Genomic DNA, 24,737 nt, shown 5'->3' with positions numbered 1-24,737 from the left:
AACTTTTGAATGTCCTGAGGATGTCAAAATTCAAATGTAACTTCTGTAATCTTTCTAAAAAATATCACTTTAAGAGAAAGAGTAAGTTTTCTCTTTTTAAAAAAAATGGAAATGCTAAATTAAATCTTGTGAAATTACTTTCTTTGGGCATTTTAAATTCAGTATATGTATATGGTGGGAGCTGGGGGAGGGGACAGGGGCGAACAGGCCAAGTGGCTCCGCACAGTCAGTGACCCAAACTAGGAACCGGACCTGGGGCCTTGGCACTGTGAAGTCATAGTGCTAACCACTATCCTACCGTGCTGCCCACTGTAGCCGCTACAGGGTGACTGCATCAGGAACAGGCGCCAGGGCCAGAGGCCCCCTTGGTAACGGACACCGGAGCAAAGGCTGCGGACATCGGAGGGGCGGGTGGGGACATGCGGGGACGGAGCCCCCAGGGCCAACCGGGACCATCATGTTGGACATGGTTGGGCACAGGGGTAGGCATCATACTAACATGTTGGCCTTTCACCCCCTATAAACAATGGGTATTGGAATTCAAGCAGCAATGGTGGCCTTCCTGCTATTCGCCGCAGCTCTGGGGGATGCCCTGCGGCTGTACAAGTTGGCACTCGAGGAGGAAGAAGCTGCAACAGCAGAGCCTGCCCCAGAGGAACAGGAGGCAGCCGTCCAGGATGGAGAGCCGACCGCCCAACAGGCCGAAGAGGAGGAGGTGCCAAGGAGACGCCACATGAGGCCTCGGGGGTCATTCCAGGACCTGTCAGACCGGGCATGCCGCCGAAGACACCGGCTGAGCATGGAGACAGTGCGACATAACATCGCACATCAGAGGGGTGACGTGCTGGAGGAGAAGGATGAACTCCCGGCCTTGTCTGATGAGGAGGATGTGAGGGAGGGAAAGAATGGGCAGGACATGGGGACCCTGCAGGCACAGGAGGCCACACGATGTGTGCACCAGGGCCAACGTGCAAGGGACACTCTGATAGCCTCCAGGTTCACCGACTGTGGGGAAGTGGGGCAACACTGGCCAGGGGCGTGAATACCGCATCCCACACCCCCCTGCAATCCCGCCTGCAACCACTCCGTGATATATACCTATGGGGTGCGGTATGTTGGCAGTAACACCGGGTCAGGTCCATGGGATGGAGGATGATGACAACCCGCTCTGTGATATATACCTACGAGGTGCGGGCCCTGTGTTGGCAGTAACACCGGGTCAGGTCCATGGGCTGGAGGATGATGACAACCCGCTCTGTGATGGGCTCTGGTGCTCTGCATCGTATGACACAATCTGACACCTGCCCACGGTAACAGTTTCCACCGTCCATCTGGGTGATCCCTGCATGATGGCCATTCCATCACATGGTCCCATCGAATCCCTGGGGTGACTGGGTGGGGACTCAGCAGGGTCTCACTTCCTCGCCCGCGGCTGAACTCCACTGTGGCGACCTCCCTTTCCTCCTGCCGCCAACCACGTCCAGGTCCGGTGGTTCGCCTCTAGGTTTCTCCTGCTCCTGGCGGTTATGGACGGCCTTTTCCTGGAGTTGGGGGAGCAAACGGAAAACGACAATGTTAGACAGTCTGGTGCATGCAGCCCATGGGGTGTGTAGCTGGTGGTCTCAGTGGCCAGGACAACCTCTGTGTTGTGGGGGTGGGGGCGTGGGATATGGGTGTGTGGGACGGGGTTAGCGCCGGGGTACAGTGCTGCCTACTCACCCTGGTCGCCCTGACGAGGCTGTGCAGTTTCTTCCGGCACTAATGTTGCCCACAATGCTGACCGCCTCTGCCACCTGCGTCTAGGCACGACAAATGGTGTCGGCTGGCAGCCGCCTTCCCGGGCTGGGGTACAGGATGGCACACCTCTCTTCCGCCACAAACAGGAGAGTATCCAGCTCGGTATCTGTGAAAAGGGGATCCGCCCTCCTCGCTGCCATCGTGTTGGCTGGGATAGTGTGTCTGGGGGTGCAGTGTGTATATGCGGCTACAGCTTGTCAGCCTCTTTTGTGTCAATCACGGACCCGGTGAATCCCGCACAGTTTCTCATTGGAATTGATTGTGTTCCACGTGGTGCTGGTGCTAGCCCCTTAAGTCGCTGAATCAATCCAGGTTTGGCGCCAGTTTTGCTGTCGTGGAACTCCACGAATCCTGCGCCGGCGTCAACGCTTAGTCTCAGAATCCAGCCCCATGATCTTTTCTAGGTCTTGACTTTTTTCACTGGGAATACATATCATGAGTACAGGCTGTGCTCCCCATGAATTCTCAGTTGATTTTGAATTTTTAAACACCTAATCGGAATAGACACCTAAATTCTTGATGCACCCCTCCCCCCTCATAAGATCTGAACCAGGAGTACAGATTTATTAACTTATTGGACAACATCCAACTTCCAGCACTAACACTTGTACAGCATTCCTGACCTAAAAGCCCATTTGAATGAAACAGGATAGATTTCAGCTTTTAATGCATTTTGTATAAAAGAGCAATTCATTGCTATTCTAATCATTCCAATTGAGGTTTGGAAGTCTTCCAATGGTACAGCATAAAACTCTGAACTCCATAAATAGAATAGAATAGATGGAGGGTGCAAAGACGTGGCTCAATCAGCAGTTGCCAAGCCCTGTGGGGAGAACATGTGACTCTGTGTCGGAACTTTTTACATCCTGTAACATTGTTCAGTCACGCAGTAAATTTATTCTCCTTGAGTACTTTATAACTGACCCAAAATAAACATACCGTCCTCTTGTGAAGGTGACAAACAAAATCAAGAGATCTGCCATTGATAGATTGGTCAGAGTTAATCAGTACTTCTTATGTCAAAATCAAATGAAAGGAGAGAAGATGGCATAGTGGTAATGTCTAGTAACCCTGAGGTCCAGGTTCGTGCTCTGGGTACACGGGTTCAAATCCCACCAAACTAGCTGATGGAATGTGTGGTGGTATGAATGTGAGCACTGCCATTGGTGCAGAGCATGGGTTTCCCATTGGCTCTGGCTGGTCATGTGTCTCTCGTCCGATTGGCTGGGACTAGTCATGTGATTGCTCACCAATTGGTCGAGAGGCAAGTAGATCCCACCTCCGAGGTGGGGTATAAGTACCCAGGTTTCCCGGCGGTCGGCCACTCTCTGTAGTCGACCACCGGGCTAACAACTAGCTGATTAAAGCCACAGTTCGGATCCTAATTGTGTCTTGAGTCGAATTGATGGTTCATCAATTTAATCAGCTATAATTTTGGAATGGAGCTACACATCAAGCCTGACTGCCTCCGCACCAGCCCGCATGCTGCAAATGCATCTGCAATCTTTAAACACTGGCAGGCGTGTTTTAATAGTTACCTGACGACTGCAGCCAGCAAGCCCACCAAGGAGCAGAAACTCCACATCCTCCACTCATGAGTGGGCACAGCGATCTACTCTATGATTGAGGACGAAAACGATTATGATGCGGCCATGGAGATTCTCAAAGGACACTTTCTCCGGCCAGTCAACGAAGTATACGCACGGCATCTCCTGACGACCAGACAACAGTTCCCTGGTGAGTCTCTCGACGAGTTTTACCAGGCCCTCACAGCTCTAGGGAGAACGTGCGCATGTCTCCAAGTTTCGACGACTGAGCACATGGAACTTTTAATCAGAGACGCTTACGTTGCTGGCATGCATTCCTCCTCTATCCGCCAACAATTGCTGGAAAAGAACACCCTCAGCCTGCACGGACTCTTGCAACCTCCCTGGAGGTTGCTGACCTGAACGCCCGCGCATACGCCCCCGGCAGCACAGCAACAACCTGGACTTCATGGCACGCGCCACCCCCGTCCTCCGTGGACCCCTACCCCTACCCCCACAAGCCTGCACCGCGGGTCGCTCCGACAAACTAGCGGGGCCCCGTTGCTATTTTTGTGGCCTCTCAAAGCACCCCCGCCGCGCTGCCCGGCCCGCTCCGCTCTGTGTAAGAGCTGCGGGAAGAAGGGCCACTACGTGGTGGTCTGCCAGACCAAGTCGGTCGCTGCTGTTCCGCGCAGCGACCGCGGATCCCCCCCCCGGGCCCCCCCAGGGCCCCATGCCCACCGGCTCCACGTGCGGGACCTGGGCGCCGCCATCTTGGGACCCCGACTCCACGTGCGGGTCCTGGGCGCCGCCATCTTGGGCCAACACGGAAGGCCCTGCAAGCGATTACTCTGAGGATGATCTGGAACTCTCACCACGACTGGCTTCCATCAAACCCGACCAGTCGCGACCACGCACGCTCGCCAAGACTACGACAATGGTTCAGCTCAACGGACACAAAACGAGGTGCCTGCTGGACTCCGGGAGCACGGAAAGTTTCGTCCACCCCGACACGGTAAGACGCTGCGCGCTCCCCATCCATCCAGTTAAACATAAAATTGAATTGGCCTCAGGTTCGCACTCCGTCCAAATCACTGGGTGCTGCATAGCGGACCTCACGGTCCAGGGGAGTGTTTTCAAAAACTTCAAACTCCTCATTCTCCCCCGTCTATGCGCTCCGGCACTCTTGGGCCTGGATTTCCAGTGCAACCTGCAGAGCTTGACCTTTCAATTCGGCGGCCCTATTCCACCTCTTACTGTTTGCAGCCTCGCGTCCCTCAAAGTGGACCCCCCTTCCTTGTTTGCTAATCTCACCCCAGATTGTAAACCTGTCGCCACGAGGAGCAGACGATACAGTGCCCAGGACCGGACCTTCATCGGGTCCGAGGTCCAGGGGCTCCTTAAGGAAGGAGTTATCGAGGCCAGCAACAGTCGCTGGCGAGCCCAAGTTCTGGTAGTACGGACTGGGGAGAAAAACCGGATGGTCATTGATTACAGTCAGACCATCAACAGGTTTACGCAGCTGGACGCATACCCTCTCCCCCGTATTTCCGACCTGGTTAACAGGATTGCGAAATACAAAGTCTTTTCCACGGTGGACCTTAAGTCCGCCTACCACCAGCTCCCCATCCGCGCGAGTGACCGAAAGTACACCGCGTTTGAGGCAGATGGGCACCTCTACCACTTCCTCAGGGTTCCATTCGGTGTCACAAATGGAGTCTCGGTCTTCCAACGGGAGATGGACCGAATGGTCGACAAGCACGGTTTACGGGCCACCTTCCCGTATCTCGATAACGTCACCATCTGCGGCCACGACCAGCAGGACCACGACGTCAACCTCCAAAAATTCCTCCGAATCGCAAAACTCCTTAATTTAACTTATAATAAGGATAAGTGCGTGTTTAGCACCGACCGTCTAGCCATCCTTGGCTACGTAGTGCGTAACGGAGTGATAAGCCCCGATCTCGAACGCATGCGCCCCCTGATGGAACTTCCCCTCCCCAACTCCCTCAAATCCCTCAAACGCTGCCTGGGCTTCTTCTCATATTATGCCCAGTGGGTCCCCAACTAGGCCTATAAAGCCCGCCCCCTCATCCAGTCCACCTTTCCCCTGTCGATGGAGGCCCACCAGGCCTTTAGCTGCATCAAAGCGGATATCGCAAAGGCCACGATGCGAGCTATCGACGAGTCCCTCCCATTCCAGGTCGAGAGCGACGCGTCTGACGTAGCTCTGGCGGCCACCCTGAACCAAGCGGGCAGACCCGTGGCCTTCTTTTCAGGAACCCTCCACGCTTCCGAAATCCGCCATTCCTCGGTGGAAAAGGAGGCACAGGCCATAGTTGAAGCTGTGCGATATTGGAGGCACTATCTGGCCGTCAGGAGGTTTACCCTCCTCACAGACCGACAGTCAGTAGCTTTCATTTTTAAAAAAATATATAATTTTTATTGGAATTTTTTACAGAAAATATAAAACATAATGACAAACAATGAAATGCAACAAAATAACCCACAATAACTGTAACACCCCCAGACCGTATCGACGCATGTATCACATCCCCCCAACCCCCCAACCCCAATGAACAACAAAAGAACTTAAAAATAAATTAAAATTAAATAAACAAATATAGTCATTGTCCGCCCCCCCCCCTTTTCCCTCCCCCCCCTTTTCCCTCCCCCCCCTTTTCCCTCCCCCTTCCCCCCCTCCCCCCTGGGTTGCTGCTGCTACTGTCCCTGTACCCTATCGTGGAGCCAGAAAGTCGAGAAAAGGTTGCCACCGCCTAAAGAACCCTTGTACCGACCCTCTCAGGGCGAATTTGACCTTCTCTAGCTTAATGAAACCCGCCATGTCATTGATCCAGGTCTCCACGCTTGGGGGCCTCACATCTTTCCATTGTAGCAAGATCCTTCGCTGGGCTACTAGGGACGCAAAGGCCAGCACACCGGCCTCTTTCGCCTCCTGCACTCCCGGCTCCACCCCAACCCCAAAAATCGCGAGTCCCCATCCTGGCTTGACCCTGGATCCCACCACCCTCGACACCGTCCTCGCCACCCCCTTCCAGAACTCCTCCAATGCCGGGCATGCCCAGAACATATGGGCATGGTTCGCTGGACTCCCCGAGCACCTGGCACACCTGTCTTCACCCCCAAAGAACCTACTCATCCTCGTCCCAGTCATGTGGGCCCGGTGCAGCACCTTGAATTGGATGAGGCTAAGCCGCGCACACGAGGAGGAAGAATTAACCCTCTCCAGAGCATCAGCCCATGTCCCGTCTTCGATCTGTTCCCCCAGTTCCCCCTCCCACTTAGCTTTCAGCTCTTCTACTGACGCCTCCTCCGCCTCCTGCATAACCTTGTAGATATCAGATATCTTCCCCTCTCCGACCCAGACCCCCGAAAGCACCCTGTCGCTCACCCCCCTCGCGGGAAGCGAAGGGAATCCCTCCACCTGCCGCCTAGCAAATGCCTTTACCTGCAGATACCTGAACATGTTCCCCGGGGGAGCCCAAATTTCTCCTCCAACTCCCCCAGGCTCGCAAACCTCCCATCAATAAACAGGTCCCTCAGCTGTCTGATGCCCGCTCTGTGCCAACCCTGAAATCCCCCATCAATGTTCCCCGGGACGAACCTATGGTTCCCCCTTAACGGAGCCTCCATCGAGCCCCCCACTTCTCCCCTATGTTGCCTCCATTGCCCCCAAATCTTGAGGGTAGCTGCCACCACCGGACTCGTGGTATACCTCGTAGGAGGGAGCGGCCACGGCGCCGTTACCAGGGCCCCCAGGCTTGTATCTCCACAGGACGCCCTCTCCATCCGTTTCCATGCTGCCCCCTCCCCCTCCATTACCCACTTGCGCACCATCGACACATTGGCCGCCCAATAATACCCCGAGAGATTGGGTAACGCCAGCCCCCCCCCATCTCTACCCCGCTCCAAGAAGACCCTATTCACCCTCGGGGTCCCATGCGCCCAAACAAAGCTCATGATGCTGCTAGTCACCCTTCTAAAAAAGGCCCTAGGGATGAAGATGGGCAAACACTGAAAAAGGAACAAGAACCTCGGGAGAACCGTCATTTTGACGGACTGCACTCTACCCGCCAACGATAGCGGCTCCATGTCCCACCTTTTAAATTCCTCCTCCATCTGCTCCACCAGCCTGGTAAAATTAAGCTTATGGAGAGTCCCCCAACTCCTGGCCACCTGCACCCCCAGGTATCTGAAACTCTTCACTGCCCTCTTAAATGGGAGTCTCCCAATTCCCTCCTCCTGATCACCCGGGTGTACTACAAATACCTCACTCTTGCCTAAATTTAACTTATAGCTCGAGAAGCCCCCAAATTCCGCTAACAGCTCCATCACCCCCGGCATTCCCCCTTCTGGATCCGCCACATACAACAGCAGGTCGTCCGCATACAGCGATACACGATGTTCCTCCCCACCCCGCACCAGACCCCTCCATTTCCCTGACTCCCTCAACGCCATAGCCAAAGGTTCAATCGCCAGTGCAAAGAGCAAGGGGGACAGGGGGCACCCCTGCCTGGTCCCACGGTAGAGCCTAAAGTACTCCGATCTCCTTCCATTGGTAACTACACTTGCCATCGGAGCCGCGTAGAGCAGCCTCACCCATTTGATGAATCCCTCCCCGAATCCGAACCGCTCCAGCACCTCCCACAGGTACCCCCACTCAACTCTATCAAACGCTTTCTCTGCATCCAGCGCCACCACTATCTCCGCCTCCCCCTCCACTGCCGGCATCATAATAACATTTAGCAGTCTCCGCACATTCGTGTTGAGCTGCCGTCCCTTGAAAAATCCTGTCTGATCCTCGTGTATCACCCCTGGCACACAGTCCTCTATCCTGGTGGCCAGGATCTTCGCCAGCAACTTAGCGTCAATATTGAGGAGCGAGATAGGCCTGTATGATCCACACTGCAAGGGGTCCTTATCCCGCTTCAGGATCAGAGAGATCAGTGCCCGCGACATCGTCGGGGGCAAAGCCCCCCCCTCCCATGCCTCATTGAAGGCTCGCACCAACAGGGGGCCCACCAGATCCGCATACTTTTTATAAAATTCCACCAGGAACCCGTCCGGCCCCGGCGCCTTACCTGACTGCATTTGTCCAATCCCCCTGACTAGCTCTTCCAACTCTATCGGCGCCCCCAGCCCCTCTACCAGCTCCTCTTGAACCCTTGGGAAACATAACCTGTTCATGAAGCTCTCTATCCCCCCTCTCCCCATCGGAGGTTCTGACCGGTACAGTTCCTCGTAGAAGTCCCTAAAGACCCCATTTACTTCTGTCCCCTTCTGCACTACATTCCCACCCCTATCCGTCACTCCACCAATTTCCCTAGCCGCATCTCGCCTGCGGAGCTGATGCGCCAACATCCTGCTCGCCTTCTCCCCATACTCATATACCGTGCTCTGCGACCTCCTCCACTGTGTCTCCGCCTTTCTGGTGGTCAACAAGTCAAATTTGGCCTGCAAACTACGCCGTTCCCCCAGCAACCCCTCCTCCGGTGCCTCCGCGTATCTCCTGTCCACATCCAGTAGCTCCCTCACCAGTCTCTCCCTCTCCTTCCTCTCCCTCCTTTCCCTATGGGCCCGGATGGAGATCAGCTCCCCCCGGATCACTGCTTTCAGAGCCTCCCAGACCATCCCCACCCAGACCTCCCCCGTGTCGTTGGTATCCAGATACCCCTCAATACTTCCCCGGATCGTCCTACACATTTCCTCATCAGCCAGCATCCCCACATCCAGGCGCCAGAGCGGGCGCTGGTCCCGTGCCTCCCCCATCTCCAGATCAACCCAGTGCGGAGCATGGTCTGAAATCGCTATGGCCGAATACTCTGCATCCTGCACCTTCGGGATCAATCCCCTGCTCAGGACGAATAAATCTATTCGGGAATAGACCCTATGGACATGGGAGAAAAAGGAATACTCCCGCGCTCTCGGCCTCCCAAACCTCCAGGGATCCACCCCTCCCATCTGGTTCATAAACCCCCTCAGCACTTTGGCCGCCGCCGGTCTCCTACCCGTCCTTGAACTGGACCAGTCCAGTGGGGGATCCAGCACTGTCTACACATCTACACATTCTGGATCCGCCACATACAACAGCAGGTTGTATGCCGCCACATACAACAGCAGACACATCTACGACCGACGCTCCCGGAGGCAAGGACGACCATCGGCCCGACGTCACCGGCTCCACTGCGACGGTCCTCTAGAACACCACGAGCACCCGACAGGCTGATCATGTCCATCTGATGCGGCCACGGGACATTTTGGACTTTGTTGTTATTCCGTTGCACATTTTGGACTTTGTTGTTATTCCGTTGCACATTTTGAACTTTGTTGTTATTCCGTTGCACCTTAAATAGTAGTAGTATTGTTTTTTTTTGCCACGAGCCAGTGGGCAGCCCACCTTTCTTGATTTCTCGCTGCTCATACCACCAGTCCTCGGACCCCCCCCCCCCCCCCTCTTCCACTTCCCCCCCCCGCTTTCTTTCTCCACAAGGGGCGAATGTGGTGGTATGAATGTGAGCACTGCCATTGGTGCAGAGCATGGGTTTCCCATTGGCTCTGGTTGGTCATGTGCCTCTCGTCCGATTGGCTGGGACTAGTCATGTGACTGCTCACCAATTGGTCGAGAGGCAAGTAGACCCCGCCTCCGAGGCGGGGTATAAGTACCCAGAGTTCCCGGTGGTCGGCCTTACTCTGTAGTCGACCACCGGGCTAACAACTGGCTGATTAAAGCCACAGTTCGGATCCTAATTGTGTCTTGAGTCAAATTGATGGTACATCAGAATGTAAATTCAATTAATACACATCTGGAATTGAAAGTATTCTCAGTAATGTTGACCATTAAACTATTCTCCTTTTACAGGAGGAAATCAGCCATCTGTACTGGCCTAAACTACACATGACTCCAGATTCTTAATCACCATTTGAAACGACCTAGCAAGCCACTCAGTTCATGGGAAATTAGGGATGGACATCAAATGCTGGCCTTGTGAAACAAGAGCCTCATCATTCAAAAAATGGGATTTAAAAAATCTGAAAATAAAGAATTTGCCTGGGATTATATCATTCTTTCACCATTGATGCCTGTACAGCTGGAAAATAATTTCATATTAATGTAGTGTATGTTATGATAATCTAATTTTGGTAAATATCATGACATTCATTTAAAAAATTTTTTTTATTTCCTTTAAATTAATTTTTACTAAAGTGTGAGTATTTGGTACTGAGAAACATAGACGAGGAATATGCCAGGGTCAATTTTAACCCTGATCGCCAATCAGACACTAGTTGGTAGGGCACTAAAAATGGCACTAATGGCACTAGGGCACTAATAAAAGATCCTAAGGGCAACATGGTGGCGCAGTGGTTAGCACTGCTGCCTCGTGGCGCCGAGGACCGGGGTTTGATCCTGGCCCTGGGCCCTGACATTCCCCCCATGTCTGCGTGGGTCACTCCACCACAACCCAAAGATGTGCATGGTAGGTGGATTGCATCCTTAACAATGAAGAAAGAAGTCACTTACCTGCCTTTTCCAAGTTTGGTATCTCATCTATTTCTGGTACAGCACTGTTAGAAAAATAAAAGTAAAAAAAAAATTTACAATCCTTTGGGAACAAAATATCATATCATAATTGAATCCGATATTAAGTTTGAGAGCGACTTACTCCAGTCCCAAACAACAATTGTAAACTTTTTAAAAAGCCAGTTATATTTATATGTGGAATAACTCTCAGGTTGATCAGGTTATCATTCTAAAAGTATGGTCATAAACAAACAGTGAGAAACAATTCAAAATGTTCAAAACATACATTCTATTATAAAATAGCCAGAAGGATTTGTCCATAGCTTACTGGTGAGGTTAAGGATAATATTAGATTATAAGAAGACCATAAGACATAGGAGAAGATTTAGGCCACTCGGCCCATCGAGTCTGCTCCGCCATTCAATCATGGCTGATATTTTCTCATCCCCATTCTCCTGCCTTCTCCCCATAACCCCTGATCCCCTTATTAATCAAGAACCTATCTATCTCTGTCTTAAAGACACTCAGTGATTTGGCCTCCACAGTCTTCTGCGGCAAAGAGTTTCACAGATTCACCACCCTCTGGCTGAAGAAATTCCTCCTCATCTCTGTTTTAAAGAATCGTTCCTTTAGTCTGAGATTGTGTCCTCTCCACATCCACTCTATCCAGGCCTCGCAGTATCCTGTACGTTTCAATAAGATCCCCCCTCATCCTTCTAAACTCTAACGAGTACCGACCCAGAGTCTCAACTGTTCCTCATACGACAATCTGTTCATTCCAGGGATCATTCTTGTGAACCTCCTCTGGACCCTTTCCAAGGCCAGCACATCCTTCCTTAGATATGGGGCCCAAAACTGCTCCCAATACTCCAAATAGGGTCTGACCACAGCCTTATACAGCCTCAGAGGTACAACCCTGGTCTTGCATTCTACATGAATGCTAACATTACATCTGTCTTCATAATTGCTGACTGAACCTGTACATTAACCTTAAGAGAATCGTGAACAAGTGCTCCCAAGTCCCTTTGTGCTTCTGATTTCCTAAGCATTCCCCATTTTGAAAGTAGTCTATGCCTCCATTCCACCTTCCAAAGTGCATAACCTCACACTTTTCCACATTGTATTTAATCTGCCACTTCATTGCCCACTCTTCTAGCCTGTCCAAATCCTTCTGCATCCTCAGAGCTCTCCTCTGAGGTGGTCTCATGGGAGGCAGGGGAGGGGGCCACCCCGGATGGGCTGGTGATGCCGGCTGGAGGACCTGCAGGAGAATGGACACGTGGTCAGTGGGAGGGATGGGTCAGTCAGTAAGGCAATAACAACTCATGTTTGACAAGTCCTCCTGGTGGGGCCCGGTGGAGCCTTAACTCTTTTGCATGTGCCTACCTCCGCATTGGTGACCGCTTTGTCCTTGGCCCATTCCTAGGGCCCATTTCTCAAACATCATGAGGGTTCCTATGTCCGGCACCCCACCGCCATTCTGGGCCTCTCCCCACGATGATGAGAGAGCTTCTCCTGCAGAGATACAGAGAGGGCTTCATTAGCCACATGCATAGTTCACAGTGGTGAAGGGAGGTGTGGAAAGAATGGTCGAGGCGGTTGAAGGAAGATTGCGTGTGAAGAGAGGGGGAGGTGAAGGTGGGTTGGGGGCACATGGAGAGTTCGAGGGGGGATGCTCATGTGGGGGCGGGAAAGTCAACTCACCTCTGCTGCCCAGTGTAGGTCGTCGACCTTGTTGCAACACTGAAGGCCAGGTCAGGCTTCCCGAGCTGGTGACCGCTGCCACTTGGTCCCAGGCGGCACTGGCTGTCCAGTGGCTCACCCACTGGGACCCTCGAAGGAACATCCTTCCTGGCCTGGACCGCATCTAGTAGCCTCCCCAGGTCCGCGTCTCCAAACCTTGGGCCAGGCCATAGCTGTGAGCTGAGGGGGGCTGGCTATGCAAGTGCTGTTTAAGTGCTGCTCGATCTTGTTAGTGAGGGGCTGGTGAGAGCGGTCCCGTCAAGCCAGCTGGTGAGCCCTCATTTGCAGCGTGAAGCTTGTGGGGCCTCGTTAAGTGGACCAATGAATATTTATTGCGTTGCTTGCCTCGCCAGGCCGAGCACTGGGAATATTATCCTAAAGACAGGCGTCAGACTCTGTCAAACAATGAGGAGCACCAGGGCTCTTCTCACAGCGAGTTGTCATCAATCTCTGACCCCCAGATACTAACAACCCAGGGCCAACACCCTGTGGTGATGCTGGTATGACCTTCGGAGGAGGGAGTGGGAGCTGTGGTAGTGGGAAGCAGTGGAAGGCTCAGGTAAAGGTGTTAAAGAACAAAGGGATAGGGAAAGGGTGAGAGAATCCGGGGGGGTTGAATTCTGTGTGGCGGTGGTCGGGGGGGGGGGGGGGGGGGGGAATTAAGTTGGTCGAGTGGGGAGAGTTGGGGCAGGGCAGCACAGCTGCTGGGACCTGGCCTCCTAGTTGGTAAATGGGGAGGTGATGAGATTGTCCCGTGTGTGGTGGCCCGAGATCACTCGTTGTGCGGCCTGCTGTGCCATATCCAGCTCCAGGTCCAAATCACCCTCTATACACCATTGTTATGACTCCCTGGGCTCGTGCGCGATCAATTCCAGCCCCACTTGACCCAGAGTCGCAACGCAATTAAATTAACCAATAGTTCTGAGAAAAATACCCAAAATCCTTGACCCTCGGCTGCCCAATAATTATAGTCACCTGGGGCGAAATTCTCCGACCCCCAGCAGGGTTGGAGAATTGCCTGGGGCCGCCGAAAATCCCGCCCCCGCCGTGGCAGAGATTCTCCGCCACCCGGGAAGTAGCGGTGGCGGGAATCTCGCCACTCCGATCAGCGAGGCCCCTGCGGTGATTCTCCGCCCAGATGGGCCGAAGTCCCGCCGCTGGGAGGCCTCTCCCGCCGCCGAGGTTTGAACCACCTCTGTAACGGCGGGATCAGCGGCGCGAGCAGGCCCCGGGGTCCTGGGCAGCTGGCCGCTGACGTCACTGCCAGCGCATGCGCCGACTGGCGAAAGCCTTTTTCCCCCAGTGGGGTCTACTGTGGGTCTCCTCACTGGCTGGGCCGTGTGTTATTCCACCAGCAGGGTGGCGACTGGTTGTGTGGTGGAGACGGCCAGTTGCTTCCATGCTAAGAGCCTGGAGTGAGGGCAGGTCCTACATATACGTATGAGAGAGGGATATGTGCGGTTGCTGGGACCTTTGCTGCAATGTTATTTGGAGTTTAGGTGTAACATACAGGTTGTGACAGGGAACTGGTCATATTTCCTGGCTGGTGGTGAGATGGATGGGAACAGGGGAGAAGTGGACATTCAGCGCTTGGAGACATCTTGTCATCTTGACGGGTGGACTAGCTGAAAGTGTCACTGATGAGGCTTCTAGTCTGAGGGGTGCTGTGTGCCAGGGAGGGTGCCAAAGGCCATGGCGTGTGTCCTTTGTATGGGGTGAGCTCTGCTATCCTCCTGCTTCCCTGACAGTGCTTCTGACGAGTCCACGCCCATCCCATTGATTATACTGCTGGGGTCAGGGCTTCCAGAGGTGCAGACTCAGTGAGTTCCACATGACCAGAGGCACTATGAGCATTCACAGGACATAGTGAGCAGTCAGCAGTGTGAACAGCCAGAGGCCTGTAAGTAGCACCAAAGAGGTGGGTTTAAATAACATACTGCAGCAATGGCAGTCTGAGCCAGGACACCCCAAAGCCAAGGGGGACACCCGAATGCATGGACCTGGCACCAAGTTGTTACCTGCTACTCCCTGTGGCCCAGCCACCCAACCCCAGCAAGCCCAACAAGTTTAGAGATTTTCTTACCTTCTTGCTCCCCCTTGACAGCCATAGCACCCAGGCCTTGCTTGCAAATATTTGCACCAATTCATGCCCACGTGACTCCCGTCTGAGAGGGGTGGAGCATTGCGGAGGGATGGAGCATGAAGTGTTCAACCCAGGAATGACGGATTTGCATGGGCCCCGCCAGCGCGGGACGTGAACCTCACTAATCTTGCCAGTGCCAGTGGTAGGTCAGGGGGTGATCGTTGGCAAAAGGTGCCCCTCTGAGCACCTTTTCGACAGGGGGTGCCCTTCATCAATCAGAAGGGATTCCACTCCCTGAATGTGTGTTGATGTGCAACCACCAGCTGTACATCATGCACGTCTGTGCCTGATATCCAGGCAGCATGCACAACGCTTACATCCTGGCTCAGTCTGAGGTTCCCGTCCCCTTTGAGCATCGCATCCGAATTGGCACAGAGCACAAATTCCAATGTTTGCTTCATCCGGTATTTTCTACCGGATCACAATTCTCACTGCCGGAGGTGGGCAGCGAAGAATCCAGCCCATGATGAGTGTGACTATGTCAGGCTGTTGCTTGACTAGTGTGTGAGACAACTCTCCCAATTTTGGCCCCAGATGTTTGTAAGGAGGAATTTGCAGGATTGACAGGGCTGATTTTGCCACTGTCATTTCCAGTGCCTAGGTTGATACCAGGTGGTCCATACAACTGAGTGGCTTGCTCGGCTATTTCAGAGGGCATTTAAGACTCAACCACATTGCTGTGGATCTGGAGTCACATGTCGGCCAGACCAGGTAAGGTGAGCAAATTTCCTTCTCTAAAGGCATTAGTGAACTAAATGTTTTTTTATGACAATTAGTAATGGTTTCATCGTCAACATTAGACTTTCATTCCAGCTTTTTATTGATTGATTTCTGAATTCCATCATCTGCCTATGACACGTTTTAAATATTAGGAATAGGCTCATTTGTTTTTTTGGATTTTGTTTATTGTCACGTGTACCGAGGTACAGTGAAAAGTATTTTTCTGCGAGCAGCTCAACAGATCATTAAGTACATGAAAAGAAAAGGAAATAAAAGAAAATATATAATATGGCAACACAAGGTACACCGACATCGGGTGAAGCATACAGTGGTGTAGTGTTAATGAGTTCAGTCCATAAGAGGGTCGTTTAGGAGTCTGGTAACAGTGGGGAAGAAGCTGTTTTTGAGTCTGTTGGTGCGTGTTCTCAGACTTTTGTATCTCCTGCCCGATGGACGAATGTTGGAAGAGTGAGTAAGCCCGGTGGGAGAGGTCTTTGATTATGCTGCCTGCTTTTCCCTGGCAGCGGGAGGTGTACATGGAGTCAATGGATGGAAGGCAGGTTCGTGTGATGGACTGGGCTGTGTTCAGGACACGCTGAAGTTTCTTGCAGTTTTGGGCCGAGCAGTTGCCATACCAGGCCGTGATGCAGCCAGATCTCAGCCCCCTCACCTCAGTCCGTCCCCCCCCCCCCCCCCCCCCCCACACACACACGCAAGGTGCCAGGTGGTAGTGGCCACATTAAAGATCTGGAACCAGTTCAGGCATCACTTCAAACTTGGTGGTGTCTCTGTGGATGCCCCCATCTGCAACAATCATAAGTTCTCCCCAGCAAAGATAGATGTCACATTTAGGGCTTGGAAGGCAGATAGAGGGCCCTTGAGGGTAAAGGATATATAAGTGGACAGTAGGTTAGCAACTCCGGGGAAATTGTCAGAGAAGCTCCTGAAAGGGAACGAGCTTCGGTACTTGCAGCTGCGTGATTTTCTCCGCAAGGAGACCAAGAACCCTAGTTACCCGAACACACACTTCTAGACAAGGTGGTAGCGCTAGACTGACTGGGTGGAGACAAATGTGGCAACATATATGGAGGACTTCTAGAAGAGACCAGGACCCTATTGGACAAAACACGACAGAAATGGGAGGAGGATTAGGCATGGGGATACGGGGAGGACTCTGGATCGAGTTGCTGCATCGGGTCAACTCTACTTCCTCGTGCGGCGGGCTAAGCCTGGTGCAGTTCAAGGTGATGCAGAAAACGTATCTAACCAGGTCACGCAGGAGCAGATTCTTCCTGGAGATTGAGGACAAGTGCGATGGGTGTCAGGGGGGCCCCGCCCAACCATACCCACATGTTCTCACACTGCCCCAGACTCAACAGGTTCTGGACAGCCTTCTTCGAGGCCATATCGAGGATTGTGGGAGCTAAGATGGAACCATGTCCGTTTGTGATGGTCTTCGGGGTGTCAGAGCTCTTCACAGAGAAAGGGGCAAACACCCTGGCCTTTGCCTCTCTGATCACCTGGTAGAGTCTTAAGCTGGGGTGGAAGTTGGCAGCATCTCCCAGAGCTTTGGAGTGGCTCTCAGACCTGCCTGAATTCCTAAAACGTGAAAGATAAAATTCTCAATTAGGGGTCCGGGGATAGATTCCACGACACGTGCGGGTTTGTCAAACTCTTCGAGAACCAGCTTGTAGCCAGCAACTAAGGGGAGTGGATGAAGGCCACGGAGGGGGGGGGAGAGAGTTGCTGAGAAAAAGGGGAATATGCACTTGACACGGAGGGAGGTCCCTATGCCAGGAGGGACAGAGGCTCTTCTCACATGTAAGAAACCTAGAAAGCGGTGCAGCCTATTCACTCTGGAAAATGAAGGGTTCAACATGACTCTCCCCATCTCTATAAATGTAAATAGATTCTTTGTATGTATACCATTGTAAATAAGGAAACGCGACCACCGGGACTAGAGTCACAGACGCTGTGACAACCTGTAAATAATATGTTGTTTCGCTTGGTTTTTTTTTCTTTTTCTCTCCTTGTCCTGTCTTGTGTTATGTATGACATTGTGTTAAAACTCCAGTAAAATACTTTTCAAGGGCAGCACGGTGGCGCAGTGGTTAGCACTGCTGCCTCACGGCACCGAGGTCCCAGGTTCGATCCCTGCCCTGGGTCACTGTCTGTGTGGAGTTTGCACATTCTCCCAGTGTTTGTGTGGGTTTCACCCCCACAACCCAAAGATGTGCAGGGTAGGTGGATTGGCCATGCTAAATTGCCCCTTAATTGGAAAAAACTTAATTTTTAAAAAAAATAAAAAAAATACTTTTCAAAAAAATAATACTTTTAGTCACGTACATGTTTCTTGATTTCTCTCAATAGTAGAAAGAAAAAGTTACATAGTGGAATTGTTGCTGAATCAGCAGATGAAAAAACATCCTTGACAACAGGATTCAAGCTCCAACATGATGCTTCTCGCTCACCATCTTTAAGACATGGAGAAATACTGATCGAATGGAAAGATGGCAAGATAACACCTCTTTTTGATGGCAATTAAGATGTCAACTGTTAGTTTAATAGGGATTGGACCAGACCTACCAGCTATGGTGAAGTACAGCCTCGTTCCACAGTATTTATATTGTGTCCAAGTGGGTTGAATACTACAGAATGAGACCATTATTTCACTATGGAGGTATGTGGCTGTGAAAAAAATCCTATTCTGGAAGTCAGCTCATTGTTCTGGGAGATTCAATGGTTTTCTATAATTTTAGTTCTTTGAATAGTAGTCCCATGGATAATCTCAGAAGGGTTAGATTCCACATAATTGCTTTCATGGCGAGGAAAGATTGTGATGTGAACCAACATGTTGGAAGCAATCAAAGGCTGGTCAAAGGAGACCTTGGGTGGGTTCTGAGAATGGAAAATGTGGGGAGTTGATGCTTGTGGGGATAGTAAGAGTGAGTACCTCTCGCTCCTAACTTCACAAAAAACAATTTCATAGAATCAAAGAAATTTATAAAACAGCAGGAGGCCATTTGGCCTATTATGCTTGTGCTGCCTCTTCAGAAGAGCAGTCATGCATAATTCCTTATCCCCACATTTTATCCAGCTTCAACTACACATCCAAATCCCTTTTAAAATTATTAATGAAATCAGCTCCTGACATATTTTCAGCGACAGAATTTCAGACCCTCACAATCTTTCTATAAACTTTTCATTTTGAGAAATCTGCAACAATCCCTAGTTAGTTAGGGTTGCCTAACATCAAGTATCAGTGGTTGGAGTGGGCATGTTAAGTCTATAATTGCCTCACAATTGTATCCGGATAATTTTTTTTTTTAACAATATTTTATTGAGGTATTTGAAATTTTTTATAACAGTAACATAAATAATGACATCAACATGATAAAATAAACATTCCCCCCCCAGATCGCTACCTCCGGACTCGGCACCCCCCGTGTTTTTAGTACCATGGACATTGCCTCAGCAAAACCCTGCCAAAACCTTATAAGCTTCGGGTATGCCCAAAACATGTGCACATGATTTGCTGGGCTTCCCACGCACCTCGCACACCTATCCTCAACCCCGAAGAACTTACTCAACTTGCCGCTGTCATGTGTGCCTGGTGGACTACCTTAAATTGTATCAGGCTAACCCTGGCGCATGATGAGGAGGTATTAACCCTGTTTTTTTTTTTAAATTTAGATTACCCAATTATTTTTTCCAATTAAGGGTGTAGTAATCCACGGGAGGCAGGTGTTCCGTCACCACACCAATATTTATTTACAATAACGATATTACAGGAGCAGCTACAAACAGTGCTGCTAGCAGTCCAGTCAACTTAAGACTGCTCACAAAGCCTACACAGGTGATTATATGGGCCCCCTCAATGAGCTATCATTGAGGGAGTTCATACTCCAATTCGCCAACCAATAAAGCCACTTGGAGTTCATTACACCCCTCCCCCCCAAGGTCCGAGGAATTCCTGCCAGCTGGCATTCCTCTGAGCTTCTTCTTGCTCCTCATGTCTGGGTCTGTCACTTCTGTGTCGTCCGCCAGGTCGTTCTCCGAAGTGGGCGGGGTGTACCTTATAGGTGCCTGTCTTTTCCTTGACGACCTCCTTGGAAGTTGTTCTTCCTCCTCCTCGGGGAGAGGTGTCGCGGCGGCCTCGTCGAGTGTGTCCATCTCCGACTCTGATGACTGGATGACGGGGTCTGGAGAAATTGCTCAGGGCTGGAGTGTGGGTATCCTTTCCGTCTGGGCTATCCCAGCTTGAGGCGGTCCTGCTTCGCCTGGTTCCAGGTGTGGTTCCGCTGCCCTTATTTGGTCTAGGTGTTTCTTCAGCACCTTACCTCCTATTGAAACCTCATAGGATATGGGCCCTGTTTGGGACTCTACCGTGCCTTTCACCCACGTTGGTCCATTCCCATAATTCTTGACCCAAACCGGTGCCCCCACCTGGAAATGTCTCTGCTGCCGACTATTATCATGCCCCCTGCGTTGGGCCTCCTGTTGTTTCTCCACTTTCCCCGTTAAATTTGGGAAAAGGAGACTCAGCCTCGTTCACAGCCGCCTTCCCATTAAGAGTTCAGCTGGCGGTATGCCCGTTGTGGAATGCGGTGTGGTCCTGTAATCAAACAGCCAGCGGGAGAGCTTTGTGTCTATTGACGCTGCCGGCTGCTTCTTGAATCCCGCTTTAAGTGTCTGGACCGCTCTCTCTGCCAGGCCGTTGGTCGCTGAATGGTAAGGGGCCGATTTGATGTGATGGACTCTGTTTTCCTTCAGGAATTTTCCAAATTCCCCACTTGTGAATGCCGTTCCGTTGTCCGACACCAATACCTCTGGAAGTCCATGTGTTGCAAACGAGGTCCTGAGCTTTTCAATTGTCGATGCTGTGCTTGCCGTGTTTACCCGGTGGACGTCCAACCATTTGGAGTGGGCGTCCACTATCACCAAAAACATTGAGCCCATGAAAGGGCCGGCATGGTCAATATGCAGGCGGGTCCACGGTCTGCCTGGCCATTCCCACGGGTGCAATGGCGCCGCTGGTGGCACTCTTTGCCCCTGTTGGCACTCCTGGCACCGACGTACCAAGGCTGCTATGTCTGTATCCAAACCTGGCCACCAAACGTAGCTTCGAGCTAGCATCTTCATTTTAGACACCCCTGGGTGTCCGTGATGTAACTCAGTTAAGATTGCCTGACGGCCCTGAGCTGGGACGATTACCCAGGCTCCCCATAATAGGATACCGTCTTCTACGGTTATTTGGTCCCTTCTGCTCCAGTATGGGTGTATCTGGGGCTCCACTGGTCTTTCCAGTTCCCCTGTTAGCAGTAAATGCTTCATCTTGGCTAAAACTGGGTCTTTTTGCGTCCACAACCGAATATGCTGTGCGTCTGCTGGTAGGGTGTCCAAAAAACTTAGAGTCATTACTGTCTCCTCTACTTTTGGTATTTGCGGCGGAGTGTCCGGGAGGGGAAGTCTGCTCAAAGCATCTGCATGTGCTACTCGCGTTCCCGGTCTGTGCTCCAGAACGTATCTATATGCCGCCAGTAGCAACGCCCAGTGTTGGATTCTAGCTGATGCAATCGGGGGTATTGACTTGTCTTCTTTTAATAACCCTAATAACTGCTTATGGTCCGTCACTATGGTGAATTTCCGCCCGTACAGATACTGGTGAAATTTTTTTACTGTCTGTTTGAAATCTCCACAGAGACGTATCGAGCTGTCTGGCATCAAAATTGGTACCACCGGCGCTGCCCATTCCGAAAACTGTACTGGTCTGATAATGCCGTCGCGCCGTAACCTTTCTATTTCGTCATCTACTTTCTTCCTTAATGCAAAAGGTACCAGCCTGGCCTTACAAAATTTCGGAAGGGCTTCTGGGTCCACGTGCAAAGTTGCTTTGGCGCCTATGATTTCCCCCAAACCTTCCTGGAAGACCTCCGGGTATTTTTGGAGTACTCCAGTCAACTGCCCGCTTCCACTCTGGAAAATTTTCATCCAATCTAATTTTAGGTCTTTCAGCCAGTTCCGTCCAATTAAACTCGGTCCGGAGCCCTCTACTATCGTCAACGGTAATCTGAGCAATTGTTTCTCATATTCCACAGGTACATGAGTCGTGCCTAGAACTTCCAGGGGTTCCCCCGTGTAGGTTTTAAGTTTCGTCTATGTTTTTGTTAGGGTTAGTGGCTGGAGTCCATCTTTGATTTTTCTAAATGCTGCCACTCCCATTACTGATATGGCCGCACCCGTGTCTATTTCCATTATTGTCGGCCGCCCGTTCACCCGTGGGGTAATCCTAATGGGTTCTGCTTTCTTCGTTGTAATATTATATAATTGTTCTCCTTCGGAGGAGGATGGGGCGTCTAGGTTGTGTACTTCCCTGCGTCCCCACCTGCTATTCCTCTTTTGCCACCTCCTTCTAGGGTTTCTGTCGTTGTTACCCCACTCTGTCTGGTGCCAGAAACAGTCCTTCTCTGTTGGGGGAGCCTCAGCCGGTACTTCCCTCTGTCTCCAGTTAGTCCTGGCAGACTTGGGGGCAGTTCTGGGGTTTTCCTTTTTCCCTCTATTCCTCAGGTTTTTCCTGAGAGCGGCTATCTGGTAGCAGGACCCGTTGTGGTAGTCTCTCTCACAGGTATCTACCTCTATTGGCGTGCCCTGTAGTTCCTGCGCCCCACTTGCTGCCTTTTCTAGGGACAGTGCGAGCTGTAACGCCTGCCTGCAGTCTAGCTCCGTTTCCGCCAACAGGCGTTTCTGTATTGTGAGGCCGTTTATACCACGCACTAACCGGTCCCGAAGCATTTCATTTAGCATCGGGCAGAACTCACATTTTTCCGCCAGCCTTCTCAGGTGGGTCAAGAAATTCGTGACTGACTCCCTGTCTTCCCGCTTCGCTGTGTAGAATCTGTACCTACGCAAAATGAGGGGTGGTTTTGGGTCGTAGTGCTCTTTCACCAATTCCGTTACTTCTTGGAAAGTTTTCGTGTCCGGCGCATCGGGATAAGTCAGACTACGTATAATGGCGAAAGCGGAGGGTCCGCACGCCGACAGCAGGATAAGCTGTCTCCTTTCGTCCGTCAGTATATCATTTGCCCGGAAGAAGTAACACATTCTCTCCACATACTGGGACCATATAGCCGCCCAGTAGTAATTGCAGAAGTTCGGCAGTGCCAACCCACCCTCCCCCCCCCAACTGTGCTCCAGCAACACTTTCTTCACTCACGGGTTTTAGTCGCCCACACAAAGCCCAAATTAATCTTATTCACCCGCTTGAAAAAGGCCTTAGGGATGAAGATGGGGAGGCACTGAAAGACAAACAGAAATCTGGGGAGGACCGTCATTTTCACGGTCTGTGCCCTCCCCGCCAGTGATAGCGGGAGCATGTCCCATCTCTTTGTCGTGTTAGGTACACTGGTCTAACACTGGCTGCAACTGGATGCAGCTTAGATCAGAAAGAGACTCCGGACTAAAGTTAGTTCAATCAGGTTTATTGAACTAATAGCACAGTTAGCACAGTTCTCTGTGAGTTCGACTCTCTGCTAACATAAGTGTGGTTACTCTGTCTGACTGAACCAGACTAGCTCTTAGCCACGTGGTGGAGGTGTGAGATTGGAACAACACCCTTGACTGACTCTCTAGATGTTCATCAGTAGAAAGAGGCGGAGTGTGAGTGCCTCGTATCTTTTATAGTCAGATCCCACCCCTGAGTGTCCTGCCTGCTTATTGGTCATGTCCTGTTCTCTGTGTCCATTAGCTGCCTGTCTGTATATCATTATGTGTGTGTCTGCAAATCATGACACTCTTAAAGTTCCCTTCCATTTGTTCTACCAACCGGGATAGGCTTAACTTGTGCAGTGCCTCCCATTCCTGAGCTACCTGGATTCCCAGATATCGAAAGCTCTTTCCTACCATCCTAAGCGGCAGCTATCCCAGTCTCTTCTTCTGTCCTCTTGCCAGGACCACAAACATCTCGCTTTTCCCCATGTTCAATTTATACCCCGAAAAATTGCCAAATTCCCCCAAGATTCGCATTACTTCCCCCATTCCCTTCAACAGGTCCAAAATGTACAAGAGCAGGTCATCTGCGTAGAGCGCGACCCGGTGCTCCACATCCCCCCCCCCCCCCCCCCCCCCCCCCCAAACCAGCCTTTTCCAGTTCTTAGAGGCTCTTAACGCAATGGCTCTATGGCCAGAGCAAACAGTAGCGGGGAGAGGGGGCACCCTTGCCTCGTCCCTCAGTGTAGCTTAAAATACCCCAATATCAGCCGGTTCGTACGCACACTCGCTACTGGTACCTGATAGAACAACTGCACCCAGTCAATAAAGTCCTCACCAAACCCAAACCTTCCCAGCGCCTCCCACAGGTAATTCCACTCCACCCGATCAAAAGCCTTCTCCGCATCCATCGCTACCACCACCTGCTCTCCTTCTGAGGGCATCAAAATAACATTTAGAAGCCTTCGAACATTGGCCTTGAGTTGCCTGCCCTTAACAAATCCCGTCTGGTCTTCCCCTATCACCCCAGGGGCACAGTCCTCTATCCTTGTGGCCGGTATCTAAGCCAGCCGTTTGGCATCCACATTCAGTAGAGAAATCGGCCTGAATGTCCCGCATTGCTCCGGATCCGTCTTCAGTTTCAGGATCAATGAAATTGAGGCCTGCAACATTGTTGGGGGGAGGACTCCCTTCTCTCTTGCTTCGTTAAATGTTCAGACCAGCAGTGGGCTCAATATCTCTGAAAACTTCTTATAGAATTCCACCGGGTAGCCATCAGGCCCGGGGCCTTGCCCGACTGCATGCCCTCCAGCTTCTTGATTATTTCCTCCATCCAAGTTGGGGCTCCCAGCCCCTCCACCAGGTCCTCCTCCACCCTCGGGAACTTCAACTGATCCAGAAACTGCCTCATCCCCCCCACCCAGCCGGGGGCTCCGACTCATATCATTTACTATAAAAGTCCTTAAACACCTCGTTCACCCCCGCTGGGTTCAGGACAGTATTACCGTCTCTACTCTTTACTTTACCTATCTCCCTGGCCGCCTCTCTTTTCCAGAGCTGGTGCGCCAACATTCTGCTTGCCTTTTCCCCGTACTCATAGATCGCCCCCCCTAGCCTTCCTCAACTATTCCACTGCTTTCCCTGTGGTCAACAGCCCAAACTCCACCTGTAACCACCGCCACTCCCTCAGTAGCCCCGCGTCCGGGCCTCTGAGTATCTCCTGTCCACCTGGAATATCTCCTCAACTAACCTGTCCCTCTCAGCCTGATCCACCTTTTGTATT

The 24,737-nt window shown here is 51.6% G+C and overlaps 1 protein-coding gene across 4 annotated transcripts in view; it reads left to right on the top strand.

Moving 5' to 3' along the window:
* The window catches only part of LOC119962721, a 113,741-nt gene that overhangs the window by 38,331 nt on the left and 50,673 nt on the right, over positions 1-24,737 (top strand). The window contains exon 6 of one of the 4 annotated variants that reach the window (XM_038790701.1): positions 17,840-18,856. The exons of 2 other annotated variants lie outside the window; for them this stretch is intronic. In XM_038790701.1, the coding sequence (XP_038646629.1) occupies positions 17,840-18,014 (175 nt within the window). In that variant the 3' untranslated portion in view covers positions 18,015-18,856. Of the gene's footprint in view, positions 1-10,203; positions 10,368-17,839; positions 18,857-24,737 lie in introns of those variants that run through there. One more of the 4 variants, XM_038790702.1, reaches the window with a different exon arrangement.

Source organism: Scyliorhinus canicula, chromosome 3 (genome assembly GCF_902713615.1).
Source record: "Scyliorhinus canicula chromosome 3, sScyCan1.1, whole genome shotgun sequence".
Taxonomy (NCBI): Eukaryota; Metazoa; Chordata; class Chondrichthyes; order Carcharhiniformes; family Scyliorhinidae; genus Scyliorhinus; species Scyliorhinus canicula.
The sequence above is the reverse complement of the archived record's forward strand: the minus strand, read 5'-3'. Positions and strand labels throughout refer to the sequence as shown.